We start from the raw sequence: 23,804 nt of genomic DNA on the forward strand, positions 1-23,804 counted from the left end.
CAGTGCCCCAGCGCTACTGGGTTGGCAGTATTTGCTCTGAATGGAACTCAGGGGAAGAGTGAGAATTCTCTTCCCCTTTCATAGCTGAGTCCCTGCTGAATGAGGATAGAGCTCATTGGCCGTGTGACTGAAAGGGAAGGTGAAGTTGTAGAGCTGCTGGTATTGTCCTTTACTGGGCTCCTTAGTGAACTGGCTAGTAGAAGCAATGTCACTTTACATCTGTATCATTGTTTGTTTTCCATGTACTCTTTATTAGATGATGACAGCGAACCTATTCTTGGACAATGGTTTGAAGAAACAATTTCACCAAGTAAAGAGAAAGTGGCCCCACCCCCACCCCCTCCACCACCTCCCCTGGAGAGTTCCCCTAGAGTGAAAAGCCCCAACAAACAGACTACTGGGGAGAATGGGAACATCCTGGCCAGCCGCAAGGATCCAGAATTGGTATGGGATGATCTAGATGAATTATGTGATTAGTCAGATGTAGCACTGAACAGGGTCAAAGAAGCTTGTTAGTCTGGCATTTAGCAGTTTAAATTCCAAGTATTTTATTATATTGCTAATTGATAGTCACTGGCTAGCTGGGGTAGAGGGTGAATGGCTGTAGGTCTGGTTGCCAAAGGCTTTGCCTTCAGAAGGAGCTGTTTGCATTACTCTTTCTGGAGGTATGTATTAATAATTGCTATTATCAAGGGAGAGAAGAATTAAGATGATATCGATTTAGGTTGAGGGAAGATGAGGGCAAAATTATAAATTGAAGTGTTAACAGCACATTGTCAGACAAAGAATTCCTTTGGGTAATGGTGAAAATTAATGCTGCTGTTGAGAAAGATAATGGATTTGCAAGCTCTTTAGACATCTATGTGAAATGATACCAGCTGAATGAAAGAAGTAAGTACTACTCATCTCAGTGGGCTTGTCTCGAAGACTAGAAACTGTAATGGCAGATAAGCAGAGTGGCTGTACAGCAATATGAATTGTACTGAGGAGAGAAGTAAATCTCTACTCTAATATCTGCCTTTATGGAGGTAAAGTGTAGCTGGGTGGTGAGCTACCTCGCATATCTAGAAACAAATTTCCTTTGTTTAGTGTTTCCTGGACCCCGTTGTGTTTTGGTTTTTCTAAGATAGGTGCATTTCTATTTCTTCCTTTTAGTTTTTAAATCTGGCTTCCAATATTCTGAACTTCATCACTTCTTCCATGCTGAACTCCAGGAATAACTTCATTCGCAACTACCTGAGTGTGTCTCTTTCAGAGCAGCACATGGCGACACTGGCAAGCATCATCAAGGAAGTGGACAAAGATGGGCTGAAGGGTGAGTGAGCAGTACTTCTTTACTCAGGGAATGTCTACGGTGGGGGCGTTCTACTTAAAATGGGTTTTCTTTGTCCAGTGTTGGGACCGTGATTCTACAAGTAGAGCTGTAGTAATAATTGACATAATCTCTTTTGTGTTGCAGGCACATCGGATGAGGAATTTGCTGCTGCATTGTATCACTTCAACCATTCCTTGGTGACCTCGGACCTTCAGTCCCCTACCTTGCAGGTTAGGATGTAAAATTAAAGTATTTGTTTGGTGTTGAATTACGTGGAAGAATACATGTCTGTTAGTACATCAGTGCTTCGCTATGGAGCCCTTCCTGGTGACCCTTGGAGGGATGTATTTTTGAACACCAAGCAATGAGATATTGTGGGGTTGGCAGAGGAGATACTTTTTCTACATAGTCCCCAGAATGAAAACCATTGGAGAGCAGCTTGTATCGACACTCCGTTTGTAAAGCGGTTTGAATTAGTCTTCTTAACTCCAGAGACGTTTAAAGGCAAAACTGAATAAGTCTCCATGTCTAGGGTGCCGTTAATTTTGAAGAATTGTTTCTGAATATGCATTTTACTATAGGAGTTTCCTGCTTGGCTTATTATGATTGATCTTTTTTTGCTTTCATATACTAACTTTGTGGCCTCTAGGTTCCTTTGTCAGGCCATATACTGATCAAGCTTAACACTATAAGAGGAGTGTTCGTAAGTCTGTTAAAGTAGTATATCAAATCCCTATGACTTATTTCCCCCATAGTTTAAATACATTAATTTTTTAAAGTAGTTTCTCTTTTTAAAATTGCATTTCTGCCACATGTGAACAGAGAGCAAGGATAACTGCAATCAGTAGAAATGGAGTGTGTGGAGTGGGGATCACCTCTCTGGTTGTGGTTAGAATTTATTGGAAACGTGACACTTTAGAGAGGGGAGGAAAATTGGACTTAAGTACAGTCTGGAAAATAAAGAAAGAGGTAGTGAGTGAAGGGCCTTCCAGAGACTGTACTGACTCTAGTTAACCTCTTGCATTAGTGTTCAGCCTACTTAATCAGTGTAATCAGAGTTTAAAGAGCTTCAGATCAGTGGTTTCGGGTGCAATCTCTCCTTTCACATGTCCATATGTTCCTGCTTTGGTGGCACAATGGAAGTTGTCAGTCCATTCTCCTTTGGTGGTATTTTTTTGTGTCCTTTCTCTCCCCATCCCATCAGTCTTAAGGATACCTGAGTTTTGGCTTTGGGCAATGAAATAGGCTACCTGATTAAAGTCCTGCAGTGTAACTATAGACTCTGCAAGTCTGTCTGTCTACCTTTCTGCCAAGGCGCCATCTTTTCTGCCAGTACTGGGTCTCATAAGTGAGTGGGACTCACGCCAATTTTTTTCTAGCCTTTTTTTATGTAACAAAAGTTCCCTTTGGTTTAGATGGAGGCTAAAAAAACCAAAACAAACCCAACCCGGCCTAACTTCACTTGGTACCTTTGTCATATTTCACTTGGGACGTATGCCAAATAATGCAACTTTCCAGAAGTGAAATACCACTGCATTAACTTTATAGATATCCACTTAGAACTCTACCATTTATCATCACCTTTGGATTATTGAAGTCTTGTAGTTACTTAAAGCAACATGTAAGGCTTTCCTCTCAACTGTGTATCTATTTGTCTTGTGCCAGAACACCCTTCTACAACAGCTGGGAATAGCCCCTTTCTCTGAAGGACCATGGCCTCTGTACATCCATCCTCAGAGTCTATCTGTGCTGTCTCGGCTTCTCCTTATCTGGCAGCACAAAGCCAGCGCCCAGGGAGACCCTGATGTTCCAGAATGCCTAAAAGTTTGGGAGAGGTAAGAAAATGTTATGTATAATCATGACTAAAAGTAAGTGACTTGCTCTCTCCCATGACAGCTAATTTCCTAGGAGACGATATTTTCTGATGGGCAGATTAATCTAATAACCAGACATTTGTCCTACAAAACTAGGAAAATCCTATAGGGGTGGGATGTGATTGGTTGGGGATGGGTGAGGAAGGTAGAGATTTTCAGAAATGCCTTAGAGGGGAAGATTCAGCACCTGGATGAGAATAGAGATCAAGGCCTGGATGAGTGGAGTATAGAAAAAAGGCAAAAATCTCATTTAGGTTCCTTATACCAAGCCCATCATTGTGGTATGTGAGCTTCTCTCTGCCAAACTTTGACCCCTATGTATTTGTTTTTAAATGTGAAACTGTACAATAGATGTAGAATAGTCTGGCATAGTTTGGCTAACTTTTAGCCTTTCTTCCTGGGGAAAGCATACATGTTTCTCTTTTTTGATGACTATATTTCTCTCCAAAAACTTTTACTGTTTGTTTATATTAGGGCATAAAGTCTCTTCCACAGTCTCACTTGAATGCATCCTTCGGTGAATTTATGGTTAATTTGTGAAATCACAAATATTTGCATAGTAAAACTGATGTCATAAACAGGATTCTAGTTGCACTGTTTGATCAAGCAGAAGGAAATCCTTATTAAAATACACATCTTAATCAGCTAGTTTGTTTCAGTGAAAGTCCTCTTTAAGGCATCTATAGATCACACTCTTCAAGAACGTTTCTTACCGATCTTCTTTCCTGTTGCTGGCAGGTTTGTGGCCACACTGAAACAAAATGCTCTGCAGGGGACTCTTCCTAATGACACAGAAGATCTGAATGTTGAGCACCTCCAGCTGCTGTTGCTTATTTTCCACAACTTCTCAGAGAAGGGCCGCAGGTCTATCTTGACCCTTTGTATCCAGACCATTCTGGAATTGACCGTAAACATGGACTCCCAGCTGCGGTCTGTGCCCCTTATCCTGGCTCGCCTTCTGTTGGTGTTTGACTACCTGCTTCATCAGTATTCCAAAGTTCCTGTATACCTGTTTGAGCAGGTAAAGATTTGAGGGTGCATGTTTTCAGTGTTTAATCAGATAATCACTCAACAATGATCTATACCACGTAGTCTCTTTGTTGTATTCCTGTTCCGATACGTCTCCCTTTTGATATTTCCCGTAATTCCTTGTTCTGATTTCACTAAGGTTATATCCAGTTATGGAATGTTATGTGGCTTTGTACTCTGGCATAACTACTGTTATAAGTGAATACATGCTGGGCAGCACAGATCACTAGTCGGCAAAACTCAGAGTCATAAACCTGCCACCTTTCCAATATAAATAGAGGCCTAGAAGTGTCTTTCACTGTTGCAAGTATTCTCAAATACTCTTCAAGTAAAGTTCTTTGAGTTTAGCTCATCTGTTGCTTTGTTTCAGACTTTGACACTGTTCCATATTAGTGAGATGCCAATGTTTTGCACATTGTCCTCTGGAGTTCCTTGGTATCTTGATAGTAGTCTTACTCCACTGGCTGAAAAGTATGAAGCAGTCTCCAGCTGTGTGCTCAGTGCCACCTCTGACTCCTCACAAGTTGGGAAAGTTCATGTGTTTAATGAGGGGATTGTATATTTTCTTGTTTTGTTTTTTACATAGGTACAGTATAACCTGCTAACCCAACCCCTTGGCTGGGTGAGTGGATCCCAAGATAGTAGTAGACGGATCTCTGTCCCTCTATATCATGGATTTAAAGAAGTGGAAGAAAACTGGACCAAACACTGCTCATCAGGTCAGAGGGGGAAGTTCAATAAATTTTCACTCCTAGACACGGGATTGTGGTTGCATAATAACTGAGAGCGCTCCAGCATGTGGTGGCAGAGAGGAAAGCAAAGAAGTCCTTTTCAGCAACATTGGAGTGTGGTTTGTGAAGGGAAAACAAGATGGGGTCTTTGTTTTTGCTGAGAACTGATTTTAGAATTCACTGTAAAAAGAAAGACCCCATCTTGTTTTCCCTTCACAGGTTTAAGACACATTAAACTAAATACCATGCTTGTTATGAATAAATTACTTGTAATATTAAATGGAAGGGGAGAGGGAGGAAATCTGCAGAGCTCTGGTGTTGCCCAACCACTGCTTATTGAACAAAAACGTGCCTTACTCATACACTGTATAGGTTCATGAATATGGTAGAGACAGCTTTAAAAATGTTTATCATAAAACTTTCTGGGAAAAGAACTCAAACACTAGACACGCATCGATCAGTTAATCTATGCACCTTTTTATGGGTATATATGTAACACACACAGTCTATTTAGCAGATTCCTACTCTGGCCTTAAGTGACTTGTTATCTTTGAGGAAAAAAATTACCAGTGATGACATGCCAGCAGTTTTAGTAAATCTTGTTAATTGTTAAATTTTAACTTTGAATTATGCCTTTGGTATCTGTGTCCCAGATGCAGTTCCACAGCCCAGATTCTACTGCATCCTGTCACCAGAAGCATCGGAAGATGACCTGAACCGCTTAGATAACATGGTACCTGTTATTTTGTTAAAGACTTTCTCTGAGCCTGTAGAGTTAGGGTTGTATTGGCTTTACAGCAGCCAGATGGAGGAGTGAGAGCGATTGACTTGTGGGAGCAGCCAATGTGGAACTCCCTGTCTGAGGAGAAATTAAAAAATAGCAGGAGAAAGAGATTGGATAGAATTAAGTTTTTTCCAGTTATATGTTAGGGAAACCAGCATAGAAAATGACCAGCACTATATTTGCGATGAGACAAAAGCTGCCCTGGATTTCAGTACTGCATTAAAAAAGAACTGTGTGTATTGACCAAATAGATGTTAGTATAAGACAATAAACAACAGGTTTTGAATAGTTATTGTTTAACTGTGTACAAATCCTAACATGAAAAGGGATATTTGGTGAAATAACCCCAACTCATCTAGCCCATATGTTCTTGCAGTGATTTGCCCAGTAGGATATGTAAAGTCCTCCTTTGTGGCATAGAAGTAAACAATGGCTAAAAAGGGATGAGAACTTTTCTGACTCTGTAGTAGCTTGTGATTCTGTCAGATGTGCATACGAGGAGCTCCTTCGTAGTCAAGTTACCTCTCAGTGTTTCTTATAGAACTGAGATGAAAAGTGTCTGGCTGTGGAGTTGTCTCCCCATTACTTTGCCCTATGTTCCTTCTGGGCTTTTTTTCACCTGCTGTCTTTGCTCACTAGAGCTCTTATTTCTGCCGCTATGAAGAGAAGGTAACATATTCTTGGATGGGGCAGTTTACCATGTACATCAATGTTCCTGTTTGTACATCCAAAAGGTGTTCCCTTCAAGGACACATTTAAAGCAGTTTTAAGACTGACTGGGAAAACCAGCAATTGACACACCTGTCCTCTGGGGTTATTTTTCTAGGTATTTGTATGGTATTTTTACCATATCTGGGAAAGGACCTGAACTGGCTGTTGATGGGAAACTGTGCAACCAAGGAAGAAACAATTCTGACTTGTCTTCTTCCATAGGTTTGTGAGGTCCTGTTCCCTAGGACTATGAAGTATGATGAACTTTATGCAGCCCTGACCTCATTACTTGCAGCTGGATCCCAGTTTGATACGCTCAGGAGGAAGGAAAACAAAAATGTCACTGCACTGGTAAGGACATATGAATGTGTTGCTATAACATTCTTCCCGCTGAGAGCGAAGAATGGCTCCATGCCACTGCATTTTATCCAGAGAGTCTGGGCAATGATTACTAAACTGGAATTTGGAGCTTAATATCTGGTAAACAGTTAACTTGTATATTTTTTCAATGTTAGCTGGAGGGCCCAACTCCTCACCAGCCAGTGCATCAAATAAAGCACCCAGAGGTAGTAGACATGCAGTCCCTTCCTTCAGGGAGGAGTTTATTCAAACCAAAACAATCCAGTGCAAACCAAAACACATTAACGAGGTCCTGCCGCCTATCCTGTCCTACAGCCTGTTCCTTGTAAAATTTCTGCACCTTCCCATGCAGCAGGTATCTTGCCTCATTGGTGTGGAGATTCCCTTTCCAGATCCTTTCCCCTGACCCTGGGTCTCTTGCAGCAGCCTTCCTACTCCCTGCAGGTCTCACTCCCTTTACTGTACTGCATCATCTGATCCCTGACCTCAAACCCATCACCTGGGAGGCAGCTAATTAGTTATGGGTTAGGGTTAAGCCCATGTCTTTTTAAGGGCCATCCCATCCTGTGACAGTCAGTGAGACTGTGTCTACCTTATGATGACTGTTTGCTTCAAGCTTTCCCAGTTGCCCAAAAGGAATAATTTGTACCTTTCATCCTTTGGCCTGAAGATCATTCATTGGATTTATTGTGGCCATAAAGATGGGGAGGAATGCCACACTTGAGTGATTTTTTTAAATGTTGGTAAAGCAGGAAGCTAGCTGGTGACACTTGTAATGTAATTTTTAGATTAATATTTCAATTTTCACTACAGCTGAAATATCTGAGTTGTGCAAAATGTCCTAGGTTTGAGAAAGTCAAGCTCCTGGCTCTCTGATGGTTCTTAAGGTTGACACTTCCCTGCTTTTGTTTAGTGGTAAACAATAATACATAGTGCTAAGATTCTTTTAATATGTATAATGAGCATCTGGATCTTCAGACCTCCCAAATGCATTCAAGAGGTCTGTCTGAAATGTGAATAGATTAGATGAGAATTTTATGTCTGTTGACAGGGAATTAGGTGAGATGAGAAAAGTTGTGCCACAAATCCAGCAGAAAGCAATTCAGCATGAAATGCAAGTATAGTCCAGTTCATTCTAATCTCTAGAACACTACCTCCACATGCAGACACATTTAGGACTCTAATAGGATCATAGCAGTTGATGCAGGTTGATTGTTAATGTCTGCTTACTGATGTGTTTTCCACTGTCTTTGTTTAGGAGGCCTGTGCACTTCAATACTATTTCTTGATACTGTGGCGGATACTGGGGATTTTGCCTCCATCCAAAAACTACATAAATCAGCTGGCCATGAACACGCCAGAGATGAGCGAATGTGATATCCTGCACACTTTGCGCTGGTCTTCCCGCTTGCGTATTAGTTCCTATGTCAGCTGGATCAAGGTACAGCTCTTTCTTTAGAATTTACAATATAGGGTTTTTGACACATTATTAGTATTTAACACAACAGCACAAATTCCAGAGCTGTAAAGATCTATGTCAGGAGTAAGAAATGAAATTGTGGCAGTGTGTGTCAGAGCCTAAGAGGAGGGGAATAAAAACTACTAGGTGTATCAAAAGTAGTTTTCGTCTCCCTAAGTGCAGCTGAGAGAATTAAACCAGTTCTTAGACTTATTTTATAGCTTTTGAAAAAATATTTGACATTAGTGGGTATTTCTAAAATGGACAATGACAATTTTAATCTCTGCCTGGTTCACTGCATGTGAGATTTGTAATGTTTCATGGTGGTGGGAAATGGGGATTAGTATTGTATGTAATTTAAAAAAAAAAAGGTGTCTTGACATGGTGGTGATTCATGAATTGGTAAGCTCCACAGCCTTTCTGTGTTCACTTAAATGTGATGCTAAATCTTTCTCTGCAATACATATAGGATCACCTTATCAAACAGGGCATGAAAGCTGAACATGCTGCTTCTCTCATTGAATTGGCCTCTACCAAGTGCAGCTCAGTGAAATATGATGTGGAAATAGCAGAGGAATATTTTGCTAGACAGGTAAGTTGGTATGAATACTGATACATATAAGCTAGTGGTGGTCTTTGTGTGGCTCCTTGGTGTTATGAATGTCATTGTTATATTTTAAGATTTCCTCTTTCTGTGGGATCGACTGCACCACTATTCTCCAGCTGCATGAGGTTCCCAGCTTGCAGTCCATTTACACCCTTGATGCTGCAATTTCCAAGATCCAAGTTTCTCTAGATGAACATTTTTCCAAACTAGCTGCAGAGACTGACCCACACAAATCATCTGAGATAACCAAGAATCTGCTGCCTGCTACGCTACAGCTTATTGACACTTACGCTACGTTCACCAGGTATGCTGCTTACTTAGCACCTCTAAAGGGATATTGTTTTCCTGTCTTTACTTAGCTCTTTATTTTGTTTTAGCTTCCCATCCCAGTAATGTTCTTTTTTATAATCCAGTATCATGGCTGTACCTTATCACATACAACGTATCATGTTTAATCAGTAGACTGTCTAAAATCCATAGGTTTTATTATTTTTTCAAGTAATCTACTTATCTGATCTTTCAAGACTTTCCTACTAGCTGCAAAACAGCTTTATCTCTTGCAATGAAAACTCTTCCTGAAAGCAAGTGCAGCATAGGGTTATTTCACTGAGTTATTGTGACCGTCAGGATGACTAGGAAGTGAGATGGTTGAATTGCTTCAGTAACAGACCTTTAAAACTGCCTTTAGCGCCTGTGTAGAAGAAAGTGAAAGTAAAGCAACTTTCTTTTTTTTTTTCTGAGCAGACACTTCTATTGGTAAGTGGCTTAAAGGAGTTTAAAAGTCCAATTCAGAGGGTTGGTTCTTGAAGTTTGCCTTCATGTCTGTCACTGTATTGGCATGTTGGTTCTGAAATGCAGAGATGCCTCCTGAAATGAATCCTTTCCACCTCCAACACAGATCGTACTTGCTGCAGAGCCTCTCTGAAGAGGGGTCCACTGAAAACAAACCTTCTGAAGAGAAGCTTCGAGGATATGCTGCTGTCCTGGCTATTGGATCTAGCCGCTGCAAATCAAATACTCTGGGTAAGACTCTTGTGAAGTTTAGCTGTGCTCCAAAATTTAAGGGAGACTTGTGATACAATATTGCAAAAATTTCAGCTTTAGACCTGAGCTGCCAAAAGGTGAACACCCTCCACTGCATCACTTCAAAGACCAGGGTGTTGATCCTGTATAGTTGAGTCCAGTACCTATACTTGTAGATTCAGAAGTTGTCATAGTGCAGTAGCCCAGCAGAAATCATGAAAACAATAACTAGCTGAAGTCCAGCCAGCGTTAAAATGGCTTTGCAGCTGTGTTGGCATGCTGTGAGCATAGCTGTCTTTTGAATTTCCATGGATTCTCATTGCTTGAATGTGTGCACTTATGGGATAGGTGGTAAATTGTATAGCAAGTAAAACTTTCAGAATTCCTCACAGGAGGAATTGTTGTTGGTTAACCATTTGATTAAAGCATTTTGACAAGTTAATACTGTTGAAATAACATCTTTCCACTGGAGGAACTGTCTGTTGCATGATGAGTTGCCTGAGGCTGTGGAGGTAATGCAGGTTTTATTTTCTTAAGACTAACATGACTTCTTATAGAAGAATGTGAAACCAGCCTCACCAGCATAATTACAGTTCAGACAAACCTTGCTCTCCAAGTTCCCATCAAAAGTTAATTTATCTAATTCAGTTGGCGACGTTCTGGCCTTTTTAAGCAAGGCCCTACTTCATTCTAGCTTCCCTATCAGCCCCTGTAAAACTCCTGTTGTTCTTATTCATACTGTTATAGGTCCAACGCTTGTACAGAACTTGCCATCAGCAGTGCAGGCTTTGTGTGAATCATGGAACAACATTCATACTAATGAGTTTCCAAACATTGGATCATGGGTGAGTCTAGTCCTATTTTAGGTCCCTGAAGTAGCCCTACCTTTTAGGGCTGTCAATTAATCACAGTTAATGCATGCGATTAACACAAAACAAATTAACTAGATTTTAAAAATAGTCATGGTTAATTACACTGTAAAAAAGATAAACAAAAGAAATAGTATTGCTAATTGCTATTATAGTATAGTATAGTATTATAGTATAGTATTGCTATTATAGTATTGCTGTTGCTAAAAGAAATAGTATTGCTTAGCTGCTACAGTTTAATGAAAGTTGAACAAAACATCTGGCATTAGGGAAATAGTCTTTCTCATGCTAGATGTGAGTAATCATCTGCTATTGCAAAGGTATCCAAATTTTGCACAACCAAGAACTTGTAAATTTTCCTTCAATGGAGCAGATTTACAGCTCCCCCCTTTAATATAGAGGTTTGGCCAGTGGAAATTGATAAGTTCCAGCATCCTGTTCTCCATCTTGATCAGAACAGCCCTGCGGCTTAGTTTCAGTATGGAGCATTGCATATTGGTGTGTAAAATCACTCATCTGTATTAAGATGAGAGTGACCATAGGCTGCACTGTCAGCTTCTTCAGTCTGCACTTCTACCACCTTGCAGCTATTAGGGCGACAATGTGGAGTTTTTAAAAACCCAAAGGCTGAACTTCAGCCAGAAGACAGCAACGACACACTGTGTTAACTCACATATGCTCCTCATTTTTTAGGCACCAGATTGTGTTTCCTGTGGTATGTATTCAACCTGAACATGTGTTCTAATTCTTTTTAGCGTAACGCCTTTGCGAATGACACAATCCCAGCAGAGAGCTACATCAGTGCAGTTCAAGCTGCCCATCTGGGCACCCTCTGTAGCCAGAGTTTACCCCTCGCAGCCTCCTTAAAACATACTCTCCTCTCCTTGGTCAGACTCACTGGGGATCTCATAGTGTAAGTGAACATTTTTATTCTGTCTGGTTCTGCCTGCTTTTTTAAACATGATTTTCAACTGACCATTCCTGTTTATGGGGGAAAAGAGTTGAGTAAAGGACACTGTGTTTCTGACTTTGAGACCAGGAACTGTACATGAGTGAAAAATAAACACTCACTTGGCCTTGGATCTCTGGAAGCCAGACTTCTCCCTGGAGGGAATTCCTAGCCCCTTCTTGTAGAATGGGGGCACAGAATAAACACAGATCCCACAAAATGGAGAGAACAATAGAAGCAGTGTGGATTGCTTCTTAGATTGTGATCACCAGGTGTGTCCTTTTAGAAGTATTAATGCATACAAAGCAGCACTGGAAAGGAGTACAACAGAAACAGTTCTTCGATAGTGACTTTTATTCTCTAGGTATCTCAAAGCACAGAACAGAGTTCTGATAGTGTCTAGAGGACATGCTAAATGATGCAGTGACTACCTAGGAAAATGTTGAAGCTATTTATATACCATGGTGGTGGCTCACATCTAGTTTTGGAGATGAGAACTGTTTTGTTAAGAGTGAATAGCCAGGACAGCTGAGTTATATGCAACTATTTAAAAAGGGCTTTTGACTTACAATGTATCTAGTCTTCCATCTAGATCAATGTCCCAGCTCTGTGCCTGTTAAGCTATTTCATTGTGTAAATCTTTTACTAGTCTATTAATGGAAATGGTTTTGCTTTTTTCTCTTCTCCCTTGAAGCTGGTCAGATGAATTGAATCCACCACAGGTGATTCATAGCTTATTGCCCCTTCTATTGGAGACCAGCATGGAGAGTGTGGCAGAGATCAGCAGCAACTCCCTAGAAAGGATCCTGGGTCCTGCAGAGTCTGATGAATTCCTGGCTCGTGTCTATGAGAAGTTGATCACAGGATGTTATAACATACTGGCTAATCACTCTGACCCCAACAGGTATCGAATCATGTACAATGTATCCCTTCATCATGTGATTTGCCAAGCCAAATGGACAGGATTACCTTGATCCATTTCTGCATCAGTGTTTTTATTTGTGCTGTGGAAAGGCCACAGATTAGCTTATTCTTTTCCCTACTGTGCTATTGTAGTTGCTGATTAAAACCACAAAATATTTTATCTAAGTTGCAGAAACTTTAAATAGTGCAATAGCTATATAAACAAGCAGTGTGGATTTGATAATCTACTGGAATTGAGTGTTGGATCACATTGAATCATAGAAATGTAGGGCTGGAAGGGACTTCAAGGTGTCATCAAGTCTTGCCTTAGACCATTCCTGACAGGTGTTTGTTCAACCTGTTCTTAAAAACCTTGAATGATGATGAACCCACAACTTCCTATGGAAGCCTGTTCCAGAGCTTAACTACCCTTATTGTTAGAATTTTTTCCCTATTATTGAACTTAAATCTCCCTTGCTGCAGATTAAGCCCATTATTACCTCTGATCACCATCCTCTTTGTAATAGATCTTAATGTATTTGAAGACTGTTATCAGGTCCCTCCTCAGTCTTCTGTTCTCAAGACTAAACATGCCCAGTTTTTTAACCTTTCCTCATAGGTCAGGTTTTCTAAACCTTTTGTCGTTTTTGTTGCTCTCCTCTGGAGTCTCTCCAGTTTGTCCCCATATTTCCTAAAGTGTGACATCCAGAATTGGACATAGTACTCCACCTGAGGACTCACCAGTGCAGAATATTTGAATGTGGATAATTTGTGACTGTTACTAGACAAATAGGAGATATACCAGGAAGCATGAGATGAAGGCTAGAGGTGCTAATCAGAGTCATGTAGTACATTTTCCTTATTGTTTGTTTGCATCTGGCTATTAAATTAGCTGGTTAATGCCAGCTTTCTCATTGCAAACCAGACAGATGTAAGGCTTTTCCCTTTCATTTTCCATCTGTAAGTCAACAGACTTAATAACCTTGGGGAACAGGTGCCAACTAACCAAGGTGTAAAAACATTATGCATATTGACATTTCATCTTTTTAACATTTATTGACTGTGGATGGAAGAAACAGAATGGGATCTACTATATTTCCTGTTAGAGAATGAAAATGTCATTGCATTTTGCATGCAGTGTGGGAATATTTTCTATAGGATGTATTTCGAAATGACACAAGGGAGAAACTTTGGAATCAGTAGTGTGTGATCACAAGTGTGTGTGTGTGTGTGTGTGTGTGTGTGTGTGTTATAATTATGCACAAACTTAATTTTTGTTGCCATAAAAATAAAACCCAAAGTTAAGTTAAAACAAAGCTAAAATTTTAAAAAATGTCATGTGGCACAGAACATACAGCATAAGTGGTAGTATAGACCAGCCCTGAGTTGATCTATCTTACATTGCTAAGGGATATGAAAAAGACACCCCCAAGTGATGAAAGTTATGGTGACCTAAGCGCTGCCCACACCAGTGTTATGTCGGCAGGAGATGTTCTCCCGCTGACATAGCTTCTACCTCTCACAGAGGTGGACTAATTATGCTGATGGAAGATTGTTCTCCCGTCGGCATACGACATCTTCATCATATGTGCTACAGTGATGCAGCTGCATTGATGCAGCTGTACTTATGTAGTGCTTCTAATATAGATCTGCCCATAGAAAAATAGTCAAAACAACTAAACAAATTAACACGGCAGGTTACCTACTTATATAAATTAAATTAACTTGAGGCAATTTACATTATATTTTACCTTTAAAATGCTACTATATAAAAACAAACAATAAAAATAGACAGATGGAACTAGAAAGTTCCAAGTCACCACCAGCAATGGTCAACTTAGCGCATACCAAGCTGAGTGAGGAATATAGAAAAGATTTTTGGGGGTTAGTCAGTGGGGAAAAAGGACATGCAAGTTGACTGAGAAACAGTTGGTGCTTAGAAAATGAAAGACATAAATAATTTCACTTTAGCTGAATTTCATCCAGAAACCTATTTCTATTGAATGATTGTAACAAAGCAAAAAAGCTATTAAACAAATGGTTAAAAAAAATCTACCCTTTGTTTCTTAACATATTACACTCTTAACCTTTAACTGGTAACCCACATTATTGATAAGCAAGCAATAAAACATTTTTATATATATGCTTACTGCTTTAGTTAAGGATTTTAAGGATTTTGTTTGCCTTTTTTTCTTCTGTGTGCAGCAGTACATTGGCTGATTGCCACAGGGCTTTTACTGTTTTCTGTTAGCTTTTTAACTTGGAACCAAAGATAACGAGGTTAACTTACTTTACCATTGCAACGACAGCTTAAAAATCAATAAAGAATTTAACTCTCTGACTGTTGAGGCAAACACATTTTAGTGGAATTCTTTGTTAAAAGCCTATTCATTTTACATATGCCTTTCTCTTTAAACAGGGTTTTCCAAAACTGTTTGTTTAGGCTCTTAAAACGTTGTTTAATTACACAAATTCATTGCTTTTTCTTTTAAATGTTTTACTTCAAATTTGGATTACTTAATGGAGCCCTTTTTCTTAAATTAGGCTCATGATTACATGGACATACACACCAATATACCACCTTACAAGAATATTTTATAACACATTTAAATTTTCAAATCATTTAGTTAAATACAACTACCCGCAATTACTTTATAGATTACCGATGCATTGTGAACCCATGAAGTTGCACTCTTTTTTCCAATAAGTGTCTGAATCTTCCCCTTCCCAAAGGGTTGGATGGGGCAAGTGTGGCAATAACCTTTGCAGAGGGCGCTGGCATTATCTCTTTGGTAATTTGTTCAGATTCTGTGGCTGCCACTTGGCCTTGGGCTGCAGCCTCTTTATTCTGTACTTGTAACAGTTTGCAGGATTTCTTAACCCCTTTTAACTTGTCCTGCAGACACAAGACCATTATGTATAATTCTTCCATTCACACTCCCTTTTTATAGGAGTTTTTATATTTCTTGTTGTTTACTGCCTTACTCTCGAAGGTCTTTTGAACCGCGTCCCAAGGTTCTTCCTTGGCTAAGGCTTTTCAATTAAATCCCTCTCCCCAAGGGAGATTATAAACTGTTTAACATACTCCTCCATTCTGAGAGCCTACTTTCTTCTCTGGGTGTTTTGCAGTGCCACGGCCGGGGCTCTCTACAGTCATCTGTGCTTTGTTAGTACCCAAAGTCTTAAATTGAAACCCCAAGCCCCAAACGTGACAATAAGACATCTTGCACTTGAGCCCACGGATGCCAACAGTAAGATGGAAACTGAGGCATGAGTCCCAATTTGGATTTAATCTGTTTTTGCCTTTATAAATTTTCAGGCTGACTCATGGTCACACAGTTTCTGATTCTATATTTATGACATGATGATAATAATAATAACCAGACAAGACTGGATAGATAGTGCACTCTTCTTCATACTTTATTTTTCATTCACAGTGGCCTAGATGAGTCTATCTTGGAGGAATGTTTGCAGCATCTGGAGAAGCAGCTGGAGAGCAGCCAGGCCCGGAAAGCCATGGAGGAATTCTTTTCAGAGAGGTGAGGTGATGGAATATTGCATTCTAAGGACTTGCTTTCTCTTCTATCATTCCTTGTCGTGTCATGCGTAGCATTTCTGGAATGTTGTTGCTTCTGTACAGGAAAGTGCAGTGTTCATGTATTCTCCCCAAGGAACATGTTGTCCCCTGGAGAGATGTGGGATTTTGTAAGTGTGAAAAAGTTCCTAGGTGAGAGAGAGACTTGTTCTTTTTCGACACTCCAGATAAAATATTCAGATAATTATCATCTCCAAAGACTCAAAAAACCAGTCACTGAAATATCTGTTTTGTCAGAGGCAATATGAAGAGCCTCTTGAGAGAGGCTGTATTCATGTTCCTTTCAGTTCTACTTGTAAATAGCACCTGTTTGCTTAGTACCACCCCAGGATAGCATTGGCTTGGTCTCCTGAAGGATGCCTTTTGCCTGTCTTGGATTATGAAGACAAGGTAGTGTGGATGTGGAAACAGCAAAGTATGGCTAGAGTGTAGAAAGAGATGAACGGGGGGGGAGAGAATTCCAATTGCAAAGCTGATTGACATCCTTTACATGCTCTCTATTTTGTTTTGTTCAGCCTAAGCTAAAGTAGCATGATGAGGGAGTTGGTTTGGTTTGTGTGCACTGTTGGGATGGGAGACACATGAGAAAAGAATAAGCAAGAAAATTTTGGCAGAAGATGTTGAAACCAGCTTTGGCCCTTTTGTGACAGAACCCTGGTTTGTTACCAGATTGCTCATGATCTGTGAGCTCCTGAGTTTGGCGTTCAGCCTTCTGAATATGGAGCTACGGGTCTGATGGCATTGCTCTGAAAGCGTTGTATATGACTAGGTTGCAAAAGCATAACATTAACTGTAAGTTAGCATCTCAGAGAGTAGAGCAGAAGCGAATATGAAAAATATGTGATTATTTTACCAGCATGCTAAAATTGCTGAAACCTCACAGCTGCAATCATTTTTTTAAAGTAGGCTCTTCTGTTAAGTAGCCTTAATTTTAAGTGACTGACTCCAGCATGACTCCATGTTCCTCTAATAAACATCGAAGGAAAGTAATGTTGGCATTTGTTTGATATTTCTCTTTGGAGGGTAATTGCTTTAAAGCTTCATGGACAGCCCATTAACATGGTTTTGCTCTCATTCTTTTCTGGTGAAACTAAGAATGGAATTTAAAGAATGAATGGTAACTATTTGCAGTACTCCATCTTTACTCTCCTGGGTGCTGGACTTAGGGTTTTGTCTTGTTTAGGTGTCTGTTCCACCTCTCTGAAGTACTCTGCGGTGTATGAACTGTTTCTTCCCCGCATCTAAGGCTATGTCTACATTACTGCTTATGTTGGTGTGAATAAGCCATCCCCCTGAGCGACATAAGTTACGCCGACGTAAGTGTCCGTGTAGACAGAGCTATGTCATCAGGAGAGCTTTTCCCGCCAACATAACTACTGCTGCTCATTGGGGTGGATTAATTAAGTCGATGGGAGAGCTTTCTCCTGTTGGTATAGAACAATTACATTAGAGAGCTTACAGCAGCACAGATGCATTGGTGCAGCTGCGCTGTTATAAGCTCTCTGTAGTAGCTATAGCCTAACATTGGTATGTAACAGTGGAAAAAAAGAGATGGGAGCATTTTTTTTAAAGGTTTGACCTGATGATTTTTTTTCTCTCACCCAATTAGTGGAGAACTGGTCCAGATCATGATGGCAACAGCCAATGAGAACCTCTCAGCTAAATTCTGTAACAGAGTTCTGAAATTCTTCACCAAACTATTCCAGTTGAGTAAGTGACTTTGTTTAATCTTTGCATCATAACTTTGATGTCTATTTAACATTTTGCTTGTTCTACATAAACTGACCTTGCAGCATGAAAGTGCTTGAAAGAAGAATTTTGGGGAGATAGTGAAGACTAAGGCCTTGTCTACACTACGCATTTATGCCAGCAAAACTTTTGTCGCTCAGGGGTGTGAAAAAAACCACCCACCTGAGTGACATAAGTTTTGCCAGTGTAAGTGCTTGTGTGGCCAGTGCTATGTTGGTGGGAGATGTGCTCCCGCTGATATAGCTACCACTGCTCGTTTAGGTGGTTTTACTACGCTGGTGTAAAAGCTCTCTCCTGTCAACATAACATGGCTGCACAAGTGCTTATATCGGCAAAACTTATGTCACCGAGGGGTGGGTTTTTTTTTTCCACATCCCTGAGCAACAAAAGTTTTGCCGGCGTAAGTGGTAGTGTAGATAATGCCTAAGTGTACTAATTCCCAGTCATCTTCTGCGTTTGCTGTCTTTTGTTCCCTCTTCCTCTCTAGCTTCAGTTTTCCGTTCTGTCACTGCTGCTCCCCCTGCAGCCTCTCATTTTGCACATTTGTCCTTAACTATTTGCCCTTTCAGTGTATAGTAAAAGCTTATTCTGAGTTAACTTGTATGTCAGCAATCCCTCTTTTGAAGGTGAATGTTTGCTAAGCAGACGGTTTAGCTCTCTAGAGGAGCAGGCAGGAGGGGACTGTCTGGCAATATCTTCAGTATGCACATGAACAGCTAAAAATGACCACAAGCTGGAAAATTACACAATTCACTTTTATGTCATGCTTGATTTAGTGACCCTCAGTGTATGAGAGAGAGAATAAGTGTCTGGGGGGGAACTAATGGAGGAATAGAATTAGAATGATGGTAGTAACAGGGATAGCTGTGGGGCTGTCTCCAATTGCATGCACTTTGGGGAATCCAGTGAATTTTGTTTTTGGTACCAGTTCCAAGGAGCTGTATTTTATTGAGACTAATAATAGAAGGAAAATTGTCTTCAGGCATGTTCAATGTACAGTCACTATATCAATCTCTGATAATTCTGTCTCCTAGCTGAGAAGAGCCCTAACCCCAGTCTGTTGCGACTATGTGGCTCCTTAGCCCAGTTGGCCTGTGTGGAGCCTGTACGCCTTCAGGCCTGGTTAACCAGGATGACCATGTCACCACCCAAAGATTCAGATCAACTGGATGTTGTTCAAGAGAACAGGCAGCTGCTGCAGCTTCTGACAACATATATTGTTCGGGAAAACAGGTAGAGAACAATCTTATGTGACTTACATTATATACTGCTGATAAAATATATATTCCGAAGACACTTTCTAGTCTATTAAATACTGCTGATCTCTCATGCTGTAAGGCCATTGTCTCTGTTATTCTCTAGTGTGCTTTAATATAGTACTATTTGAAATGGGATTACGGTAACATGCCCTAGGGAACTTTTAGTATGTGCATGCAGGGCCCCAGCGAGCCAGTTAGTGTGTGACATGCTAATGCTTGCTAGAATTTATTTGTTTGGTGTGGACTAATATACTGCTTAGACAAGCCTTAGAAAAATTCAGCTTAACTTGGTGTAGATGGGTGATTTAATGCATCTCAAACTTTCTTCTTGTTGATTAGCCAAGTCGGAGAGGGCGTGTGCACTGTTCTGCTGAGTACCCTGATACCAATGGCAACGGAAATGTTGGCCAATGGAGATGGAACAGGCTTCCCTGAGCTCATGGTTGTGATGGCAACTCTGGCCAGTGCTGGGCAAGGTGCTGGACATCTCCAACTTCACAGCGCCGCAGTAGATTGGCTGGGCAGATGGTAAGAATGAGATCTGTGTGGGTAGTTGATTATCTTCATGTGTTGGACTTACTTCTTGGGAATTTCATAGTGGAGAGGAAGAGCATGTAGGCTGCTTTATAGTTGCCCCATAGTTAAGAATCCACCTGTTGGAATATGTGGTAGTAGGGATAATTGCTTTATGAAGACTTGTATTGGAACCTAAGAGGTCATTAGCTTTTCCTCTCAATGATTAGTGGCCACTGCCTTAATAACTTGTGTAATGCTTTTGTAAAACTAACAAACTAAATACTTGGCATCGTCATCAGTGAGGATTAAATTGATAACTTTTAAGAACTGCTGTCTATAACTGTTTTTTAACTTTCCTTTATCCTATAGCAAGAAATATCTGTCTCAAAAGAACGTTGTAGAAAAAATGAATGCTAATGTCATGCATGGAAAGGTAAGAAACACAGGCAGTTCTCAGTCCTGAGTGTTTGGTGTGAGCCCTGCTCTGCATCAGAAAGGTTATATCGGTGTAAGCGTGTCACTTAGGGATGTTTATTTTTTCCCTCCTGATACAGTTATGCTATCATAAGTCCTATTATGGACTTGGTTATATCAGTATAAAAGTGTCTCATACGAGTATAGCTTATTTTCCTTCCTGAATCGGAATAAGCTATACAAGTATAAACACTTTTATATTGGTATAACTGCATTCAAACTGAAGGGGGAGGACATTGTCACTTTAACTATAACTGTATAGTTAAAGTGGCAGAATTTTCTATTGTAGGCAAAATCTTAGTGTTTTTCTTTATTCAGGGAACAGGAATGGGTTACAATAATTAGTTACCATTAGTACATGTATTGTGTATTTGAATAAGACTTTTTGGTAGTTTGTAAAATCTAAATATTCACCAGGGGAATTCTTTAATCTTCCTTTTATACACGCTTTTGTTTATAGGGATATACTGTAGATTCAGGCCCAAATTTAAGCCTTACAATCTGCCCTTTTAGGACTATATATAATTATTGTTTTAATGTGTCCCTGAAACTGAAATTCAGACCTCTAAAGCAAATACTGCAAGCAGATAAAATCCATTTTATTTTCTGGGCATTTCACTAACACAGGCAAGGTGTTAAATTTGCTGTGATTTACTGGTAAACAGGAGATATCATCTACTCTCCCTTGCCCATTCTGTTCTTGTCATCTGGCATGAGGTTGAGACCTACTTGTATTTAGTAGTTTCAGTATCCTACCACTCACAAGAATTCCTAGTTCAGTATGCCTGCCCACAAATCAAAGCCAATTGGCCTTATCTCAGGCCTCCTAGCCTTGAGTGTCCTTTTTAAACTTTTTAGAGAAAATGTCCTGTCCCCATACTGTATCACTACCACAAATCACCTTGCAAATCCCAAACCAGTTATATGCTGTTGTAGAATGTGTAATACAAATCCTCTGTCATTGAAAATTGGAGATATTTTCATATTTGTGCTCATTTAAAAATAGATGCAGGAGGATTTTAAGTATTCCTTCTCTTTTTACATCGAACTTTTGCTTGCAGCATGTTACTATACTGGAGTGTACATGCCACATTGTCTCTTATCTGGCTGATGTCACTAATGCTCTGAGCCAGACCAGTGGCCAAGGACCGAGTCACCTTTCAGTTGATGGAGAGGAACGGGCTATTGAGGTGGATTCAGACTGGGTGGAAGAGCTGGCAGTGGAAGAGGAAGATTCTCAAGCTGAAGACTCAGTAAGTTCTCTGAGTGTGATGTTCATAACTAGTAGCTGAAAGCCCATGCTGTTGCATGGGTATGGCAGCAGGGCCAAGTAATCCATCATCTGCACTGTCTCCCTCATACAACCAATGAAATTGTTGCATGCAAATTAGCTGTAAAGTATGGGTTGTGATTGGTTGTTACCTCTGATACCACAATGGTCTAGGACTCATGGCATGACATAGATACATGTCTTACTGTAGCTGTATCCTGTATGAGTGAGTGTAATCTGTAAAATTCAAAATGGCTGAGATCTTAAAAATTAGCCAATGACAGAACATGAATCCCAGTGGCGATTGAACCTTGTGATATTCTTAACTAGAAGAGCCCTAAACCATACTTGTAGTTGTTTTCATTGCTTCACATTGGCTCAACAGTTATTCTAGGCTCCAGAATGACAATCCTGTGATCTTATTATGTAAATTAGTGGTGAGACTCTCAATAACCTTCTGTATGTATATGTACAGCTTCCAGATCAAATGTATACACTTTGTAAGTCAAAACACAATATTTTTCTAATTTCATGTTGGGCAAACTCAACCTGAGATCAAAAAGCCCACCTGTGTTCTGTCTCTTAAATCATTGTTAGTAATAAAGATTCTGCAATTAGAACTTAGCTGACAAATTTGTTGATGGTGCATGAGACAGAAGAGAATCCAGATCATTCTTGTGTAGATACATTAGCTTTTCAGTGTTGACAAAGGTAAAAACTTCTTCGTTGCTAAAGCAAGCAGAGATGAGCTGAAGACAGGGAGCAGAAATGTCGAGTAAGATATTGCTGGTCTTATATAGCTGGTTCTCTGACTGTTACATTAATACACAATTTAACTGGGGAAGGCTTATAGATGCCTCTTTAAGATTAAAGCTGTCCTCATCAGTTATTCACTCCTTTAAACTAAGGCCCCAATATCTTATTTTCATTATTGTGTAGTAATACTTAGATGTAAAGTGAAGCATTTTTGTTTGGTGCCTGCTGCTTCCTTTGGCTAGATGGTGCTAAAACTCACTGTTTTCAAATGTGCATTTAGCAGAGAATGGGTTTGCTTTGTATCGAGTGACTCCAGAGTAGGTAAATAAACATGTAATGCACTGATTAAATGATCTTCCTTCCTAAACAGGATGAAGATTCTCTCTGCAACAAACTGTGCACCTTCACCATCACACAGAAAGAATTCATGAACCAACACTGGTAAGAGCCTCTCAGTTCTTCCTGTACAGAATATCAGCCTGGTCTTTCTGGCCTTTCAGAATTGGGGGAAGGATGGTATGTTAAATCTTTGCGGGGTTATAATTTCTAACCTGTCTGGTTTCTTTTGTATAGGTACCACTGTCACACTTGTAAGATGGTTGATGGGGTTGGTGTTTGCACGGTTTGTGCTAAAGTTTGTCACAAGGACCATGAGATTTCTTACGCCAAATATGGTTCATTCTTCTGTGACTGTGGAGCGAAGGAAGATGGCAGTTGCCTGGTAAAGGATCTTCATGACTAAATTTAAACTGTCCTGCAACTATTACAGGTTGCCTAAGTTTGGCTTTGCAAAGTCTTACATTGCACAATAGTTATTCCATTATATCAATATATGGGAGCTCTAAGGAATCTACTTTAGAATAAGCTTCACCAGTCCGCCTTAATTTGCAGCTTTCTATTTAATGATTTCACCCCCTTCACCAAAAAGATCTATATTGGCAGATCTCTTAATACTAATTAAGACTTTAAACCTACATAACTGACTTGTGGTTTGTAGGTCATCTTCATGTTGCCCACTTACCAGATCTCTGCTCTTTTGATGTTTCCCACCAGCTGCCAACAATGTTACTTCCTGTTTAATAGAACATCTAAAAGGAAAGTAATATGCAGGGTATAGGTTATTGTTGTCTTATCTCTCTGAAAATGTACTCTGTGGAATCAATTTTGCTCCAATTGAAATCAGTGGGAGCTTTGTCATTGACTTAAATGGAAACTGGATTGGGCCCTGAATATTGCTTTGTCTTTCCCAGGCTTTGGTGAAAAGAACTCCTAGCAGTGGCATAAGCTCTACCATGAAGGAGTCTGCATTCCAGAGTGAGCCCAGAGTGCCTGAGAGTGTCATCCGTCATGCAAGCACCTCCCCTGCGGATAAATCCAAGGTCACCATCAATGATGGGAAGGGCCCCGATGAAGAGAAACCCAAGAAGAGCAGCCTGTGTAGAAATATTGAGGGCTGTCGAGAGGAATTGCAATCCCAGGTATTGTCCGGTTAAAATCTCATTAAACCATCAGGATATCTCTGTGTAGTGCTTCTTCAGGCTTATCTTCTCCTAGAATAAAGCTGTCTTTAA

General features: G+C 40.1%; 1 protein-coding gene across 4 annotated transcripts in view; it reads left to right on the plus strand.

Annotated features, from left to right (window-relative positions):
- Positions 1 to 23,804, plus strand: part of UBR4 (ubiquitin protein ligase E3 component n-recognin 4) — a 109,207-nt gene that overhangs the window by 14,200 nt on the left and 71,203 nt on the right. For all 4 annotated transcript variants that reach the window (XM_067567539.1, XM_067567541.1, XM_067567540.1 and 1 more), the window contains exons 15-38: positions 257 to 444; positions 1,156 to 1,315; positions 1,460 to 1,545; positions 2,981 to 3,150; positions 3,928 to 4,210; positions 4,805 to 4,937; positions 5,603 to 5,682; positions 6,667 to 6,795; positions 8,063 to 8,245; positions 8,733 to 8,855; positions 8,945 to 9,174; positions 9,769 to 9,893; positions 10,641 to 10,738; positions 11,518 to 11,675; positions 12,406 to 12,615; positions 16,052 to 16,153; positions 17,819 to 17,919; positions 18,993 to 19,191; positions 19,557 to 19,745; positions 20,103 to 20,166; positions 21,269 to 21,460; positions 22,604 to 22,674; positions 22,807 to 22,954; positions 23,484 to 23,711. In XM_067567539.1, coding sequence (XP_067423640.1) covers positions 257 to 444; positions 1,156 to 1,315; positions 1,460 to 1,545; positions 2,981 to 3,150; positions 3,928 to 4,210; positions 4,805 to 4,937; positions 5,603 to 5,682; positions 6,667 to 6,795; positions 8,063 to 8,245; positions 8,733 to 8,855; positions 8,945 to 9,174; positions 9,769 to 9,893; positions 10,641 to 10,738; positions 11,518 to 11,675; positions 12,406 to 12,615; positions 16,052 to 16,153; positions 17,819 to 17,919; positions 18,993 to 19,191; positions 19,557 to 19,745; positions 20,103 to 20,166; positions 21,269 to 21,460; positions 22,604 to 22,674; positions 22,807 to 22,954; positions 23,484 to 23,711 — 3,650 coding nt within the window. The remainder of the gene's footprint in view (positions 1 to 256; positions 445 to 1,155; positions 1,316 to 1,459; positions 1,546 to 2,980; positions 3,151 to 3,927; positions 4,211 to 4,804; positions 4,938 to 5,602; positions 5,683 to 6,666; positions 6,796 to 8,062; positions 8,246 to 8,732; positions 8,856 to 8,944; positions 9,175 to 9,768; positions 9,894 to 10,640; positions 10,739 to 11,517; positions 11,676 to 12,405; positions 12,616 to 16,051; positions 16,154 to 17,818; positions 17,920 to 18,992; positions 19,192 to 19,556; positions 19,746 to 20,102; positions 20,167 to 21,268; positions 21,461 to 22,603; positions 22,675 to 22,806; positions 22,955 to 23,483; positions 23,712 to 23,804) is intronic.

Source organism: Emydura macquarii, unplaced genomic scaffold (genome assembly GCF_026122565.2).
Source record: "Emydura macquarii macquarii isolate MOO-44397 ecotype Brisbane River unplaced genomic scaffold, CSIRO-AGI_Emac_v2 contig_2768, whole genome shotgun sequence".
In the NCBI taxonomy this organism is placed as follows: Eukaryota; Metazoa; Chordata; order Testudines; family Chelidae; genus Emydura; species Emydura macquarii.